General features: G+C 46.9%; 1 protein-coding gene across 1 annotated transcript; it reads right to left on the bottom strand.

Annotated features, from left to right (window-relative positions):
- Positions 1-321: 321 nt before the first annotated feature.
- LOC109773689 (very-long-chain 3-oxoacyl-CoA reductase-like protein At1g24470) lies at positions 322-4,643 on the bottom strand. The gene is made up of 3 exons (XM_020332396.4): positions 3,780-4,643; positions 1,098-1,167; positions 322-747 (listed from the first exon to the last, which is right to left on the bottom strand). Exons 1-3 carry the CDS (start codon positions 4,448-4,450, stop codon positions 490-492), a joined length of 999 nt encoding a protein of 332 aa, XP_020187985.1. The 5' UTR covers positions 4,451-4,643; the 3' UTR covers positions 322-489.
- Positions 4,644-6,000: the final 1,357 nt, after the last annotated feature.

Raw genomic sequence — 6,000 nt, 5'->3', positions numbered from 1 at the left:
GGGGGGGGGGCCCTTAAGCCTGTTAAAGCCCTCCTAGTAGATTCGCCACTGCCCATGGTTGTTGATGCTTCTCCATCTCCCTCTCACTCTGGGTTTGGGAACAAATAAGGGGAATGAGAGGAATCGCTTGGCGAGTGGGTGAGGGTCGTTGGGTGAACACATCAATGTTCACATGGTTCGCTTTGAGCAAACGGTTCCACACGTGTGTTGTGGCGCCAACCCTGCGCCGACATCCATGCCGCGCGATCAGACGGAGTATGTTGTAATCTTACAAAAATTCAATCACGGAAAATCTTCATCCAACATCACCCAACAAAGAAATTACACTTTTCATGAAAACATTGACAAGAGAACAAACGTTAATTACATACGATAGAAAACTCTGGAATAATCAACTTCTCGAACAAGCCTAAACATAAACCAAATGCCTATTCGAATCATTCTCCACAAAAATAAACAGATCGGTTTCTTTTCACACCCATAGGCTGTTCAGCTGAGTTCCTTCTCTCCGAGCAGAGCTCTCATCTCATTTCTCTTCCGGATACCAACCCGGAGACGCCACAGATTGAGAGCAGAGTCTGGCGCCAGAGACGCCAAGAACCACTGGACGGAGTGGCGCCAGTAGGGGACGCATCTCGGCTCGTAGCCAATGCAGCGAATGACAGCTTTGACGTACTCCTCGGGTGATGGTATGAACGGAGAGTCGCCCTTAACAGGCGACATCTTGGTGGCCACGTACAAAGGAATCTGCAGTGCACCACAGTAATCCATTACTAGGATATTTCAACTCAATTCCAAAGTACGTTGTTTGTCCTGTCTTCTGTGACACCGAGTACAAAATTACATGGAGATCCATGAAGTTTGTGTGCATTTCACTAGCAGACGCAAACTATTTTTGGGTTGGCCGGTGGTACCCATGTCATGTGGGTTGGGTTGTATCAGTTTTAGCCCGGTTTTTTCGACAATTGCATGGGCAATTCTCTTCTTCTTAATCAATGTAAATGGGAAATCTTTTGTCTTGTTACAAAAAAAAACCCAGCAGGCACAAACTATTTCTGGTTTTCTATGTAAAGATGAAGAGGAAACTGCATGCATACCTGGCATTGGACATCCACTCCGTAGTGTTTGTATTCCACGCTAAGACTCCGAGACAGTTGATCAATATACCTGTCAGGGTGACCAAATGTAGAAATTAGAAATAGCAACAGGTAATGCTCAAACTCATCTTCCTTGTACTAAAAACAAAGTTCATATTAGAGGCGTATCCAATAAAAACGGTGTGCATCACCATTGATTGTTCAACATCATCTGTTACCGATGCAGAGGCCGAAAGATTATCCTACATTTAAAGATAATTACTGTATGGAAATTCTCGATTTTGGAACTATGAGTTCAGAGTATTTATTTCAGGAGCGAGAAACTGGATTTACTGTATGGAAATGATAGTATTTAATTCGAATACTATTTTTATCCTTTTGCTCCACTGATTAGCGGTGCGTTATTTATTGAAAGAACCATAATCTTCCCATCATCCATGGCCATATTAGGCATGCATTAATATGCGTTGTGTGCTTGGACCCGGTGGTAGATGTAGCAAACATTGTACTTTAAAAAAAATCCATACATAGTACTATTGGCTGATTCACTATTATCCAAGCTGCTTTTATTCGACTAATCGGTAGTGCAAATAGGATGGTACTATGTTTAGCATAGGACTACCATGCACTGAACCCTTTTTTCTTTTTTCTTTTTTCTCGGAGAGCCCCAAACTTGACTTAGTTTCACCAAAGGTTACCAGCACACAAAAGAATGTAGTTTAAAAGGTGTCTACCAAACAATGTATTCCTTCCGTTTCTAAATATAAGTCTGTTTAGAGATTTCAATATAGACTACATACAGAGCAAAATGAGTGAATCTACACTCTAAAATAGGTCTATAGACACAGATATGTAGTCTGTATTGAAATCTATAAAAAAAACTTATATTTAAAAACGGAGGGAGTAGATTTGAAGGAAACATGTGTGGTACGTAAGACAAAAAATACCGAAGTCCAGGAAGTTGATTTTTTTTGAAACAAAATGAAACAATCGTAATTCACACATGTATCAATAAAAGCACAATTTAAGTTATGCAAAAATAGTGACATGTATATAATCTACATATAAAGATAGGAGAAACAGTGGAGATTCATCATAATATTTTAAAAAAATAAAGTTATGGTTTTTCGAAGTCTCAATCGACTGAGATTTTCTTCTCAATCAATTTAATAAAAATGCAACTCCACTAAACTGAATTTGTGTTTTTCTAAATCAATCGAGACTTCAGAAATTCTCAACAAAGACATAGACTTGCAAAGTTAATCAATAAGATATTTTACTGGTGTTATGAACAGTTGTCATTTAATATGATTTGATTACTTGAAGTATTTTTAAAACTAATGATCAGATGAACTGTAGAAATGGAATTAATTGATTCCGTCGATTAAGTAGGCCACGTGGACAGAAGATTAGAGACCCAAAAAACAAAACAAAATGGGGACGCATGTTGGAGCCCTGTAGCCGGAAACATATTCAACATGGCATTATACTGACAACAAACAGTATCCAAGCATTTTGTAAAACGAAAACACTAACCAAGCAATACTGTTCGGACATGATGGTGGCTACCGTACAGCCTGCATGGAAGTTTTTACTAATATATCATTAAAACTGAGATCACAAGAGCAACTCCAACGGTGTGCATCAAAACGCCTCTAAACCTCCTGATCTTACTGGTTGGGACACTTTTTGCCCTTTAACGCTTTGCATCAAACGTCTGCAGATCGGTTCGGACACCCGAATTTTCACAAATCTGAACTAAACCTGAGGAACTTTGGGGTGTCTAGACAATCCGCTTGACTCATTATCAGTTGGACCATGGGGCTGTTTGGTTTTCAGCCACATATTGCCACACTTTGTCACACCTCATCTTAGGCAAGTTTGATCAAATTAGATGTGGGTGTTTGGTTCTAGCCACACCTAAGGCAAGAAAATTTTTATGAGCAGTGAACTACATATGTCCTCACAATTTGTTTTTTTAGCTCTGTCCGACTCACCCTACTATTGGGATTTGATGCCTATTTAATGTGTTCAGCTGGATGACCCTATCATATCACACATATACTGTACATCCTTCTACTTCTCTGCTGCCTCAAAATTTTATCAAAAATGCTACACCTACGGGGACTATTTTGCGGATCGCCGGCTACGGACAGACGTGGGCTAATCACATTAACCTCCCCCTGATTTCAAGTGGTGGGGACTATACCTGGCCATGGGCCGGGCAGGGCCGGGCCTTAAAAAGCCCACGGCAGAAAACTGAGACCCAGGCCCTACCATCCTCGTAGGCCCGATGGTAGGGCCTGGGAGGGCCTGGGCCCCAGTTTTCTGCCATGGGCTTTTTAGGCCCTGCCCAAGCCCGGCCCATGGCCAGGTATAGTGGGGACCCCTCCTAATTCAATCAGATAAGCCCACCTTGGATCCGTAGCTGCATTCCGTAAGTTGCTCCCGTAAGTGTAGCAAAACTGATATTTTATATGTCTCGTCGGAATGGCACACTACAGTGCCGAGCAATTGTAGCCGGCAAGGCAACGGTTGAACGGAGGGGCAGCGCAAGCACGATCGGGGCCTCGCAGGCCGCCGTCGCCAAGTGGAGAGGTAGAGGTATCACCACCACACACATGTGTGGATCCAAAACCTATACTACGCAAGATGTATGCATGAGTCATACGTAGTACTTACGCTTTGCTTGCCGCGTACACGGCGTAGAGCGGGAACGCCGGCACCACCACGGACGAACCGGACCCGACGTTGACGATGGCGCCCCTCCCCTTTCCAGCCATCGCGGGCACGACGGCGCGCGAGATCCGCGTGGCCGCCTCCACGTTCACCCGCACCACGGCCTCCCACACCGGGGTCTCCACCTCGTGGAAGTAGGCCGCGCAAGGGTACGTCGCGCCGGCGTTGTTCACCAGGAGGCCCACGTCGAGCCCCTTCACGGCCGCCGCCACCCTCGCCGCGCCCAGCGACAGCTCCGTCGCGTCACCGGCGAGGTCGAACACCACGCTCTTCACCATGCAGGACGGCGCCGCATCCTTGGCCTCCTTGCTGACGCGGGACAGCTTGGCGGGGTTCCGGCCGACGAGGACGAGGTCTAGCCCCCTGCGCGCGAGCTCGAGCGCCAGAGCGCGGCCGATGCCGTCGGTGGCGCCGGTGACCACAGCCCACGCGCCGTAGCGCAGGCCCAGGTCCTGGCCCCGCCGGAGGAATGCGCGGTACAGCCACGCGAGGAAGGTCGCGGCGGATACAACAACGGCGTGGAGGCCGAGGGCGAGGAAGACCAGAAACCACAGCGGCGGTGGTGGCGAGCCTGCCCCGCCGGCCGTCGAGACAATCTCTTCCAACTGAGGCATGGACTCGGGTAGCTCGCGAGCAGATCGAAGCACAAGAAAGGAACAAAGATGCAGTACTAAGCCAGTTGTGCTGCCATTAACTACAAGCCCGCAACAGCTAAGCCCCTGCTCGAGTCGGGAGACAGATCAGGCAGCCATGAAGCACTAGCTCGGGGCTTGTACCGACCCGGCTTTGCTATTTTCAGAGCATACCATAGCACGTAGGTAGGACCTTTAAATGGCTCGATTGAATGCAAAGGCGCCGTGGTGCCCAGCAGAGCCCACGAAGCGGTTGGGCATTATCGCCGCTGTGGAGAAGTCAGGAATTTTGCATGCATGGATGCTTGTACACTTGTCAAGCAACAGTATAATGGAGCTGGCGACGAGATGAGACGATCCGGCGGATCCATCTGACCACCCCACCGCGGTCAACAAGCACTGAGCTCTCAAACCCTGAAAACTCCACTAACCTTAGAGCATCTACAGCTGGACTTCGCAAATCCGCTCCCCTATATGTCCACAGACGCGTCCGGGCATGCCCACAAACGCATCCGGACGGACACTCATATTTCGCTCTTGGCATCCACATATCTCAAATCTGAACTCTCAAATCCACGAACATCGATCATATAGGCCATTGTTACACTTAAAGGCAAATGTTTGGTGCCGAACATAAATAGTGTTTACAAAAAATATATTTTAAGTGCAAAACTCAAACATCAGTTTTTTGGTTTCCATTGTGGGTCCATATATGCTTCGCAAGATTACTGAGTAGTTGCACGTGCACCTGATGATCTCGAAGGTTCTGATGCATCTGCAGAAAGTTCATGAGCTGAGTTGCATCTTGATCTTCTGGGATTTCAACTTGTTCTGCTGGTGTTTCGAAATCATTGGTTTGGGCTACACCATCACCCTCATCCTCGACAATCATATTGTGCAAAATAACACAACAAGTCATGAGTTACCACAAAGTCTCCGATTCCCACGTCATTGCAGCGCCACGAACAATTCCCCAACGAGTTTGAAGCACAACAAATGCCCTCTCCACATCCTTCCTAGCAGCTTCCTGCATTGTTGCAAAGTGGCTCTGTTTATTGCCACGCGGTTCGGATATGGTCTTCACAAACACCGCCCATTGAGGATAGATGCCGTCGGCAAGATAGTATCCCATGTTGTAGTTCTGGCCGTTGACGGTGTAGTTGCATGGCGATGATTCCCCATTGCAAAGTCACCTGAACATCGGAGATCGTTGAAGCACGTTGATGAGAACCTGACATTCCAAAGAAAGCATGCCAAATCGATAAGTCATGTGATGCCACTGCTTCTATTATGATGGTGGCCTCTTTGGTGTGACCTTGATACATTCCCTGCAAACTTTTGGGGCAGTTCTTTCATTGCCAATGCATGCAATCAATTGATCTGAGCATTTCTGGAAACCCCGTGGCCTCTCCAATAGCCAACAACTTCTCCGTGTCCTGCACATTTGGTTCGCTGAGATACTCAGCTCCAAACACCTCCACCACGACGCGAGCAAACTTGATAGTAGTCTTCAGGAACGTGCTCTCCCCCAT

The sequence above is a fragment of the Aegilops tauschii genome, chromosome 1 (genome assembly GCF_002575655.3).
Source record: "Aegilops tauschii subsp. strangulata cultivar AL8/78 chromosome 1, Aet v6.0, whole genome shotgun sequence".
NCBI classification, from domain to species: domain Eukaryota; kingdom Viridiplantae; phylum Streptophyta; class Magnoliopsida; order Poales; family Poaceae; genus Aegilops; species Aegilops tauschii.
This window is presented reverse-complemented; position numbering and strand designations above follow the sequence as displayed.

Bases quoted from the DNA above. Each gene is read 5' to 3' on its own strand.
- LOC109773689 (XM_020332396.4), bottom strand. From the start codon at position 4,450: ATGCCTCAGTTGGAAGAGATTGTCTCGACGGCCGGCGGGGCAGGCTCG. The intron at 1,168-3,779 runs GTAAGTACTACG...TCACCCTGACAG, and splicing joins GTGTACGCGGCAAGCAAAGC to GTATATTGATCAACTGTCTC. The intron at 748-1,097 runs GTATGCATGCAG...GGTGCACTGCAG, and splicing joins GAGTGGATGTCCAATGCCAG to ATTCCTTTGTACGTGGCCAC.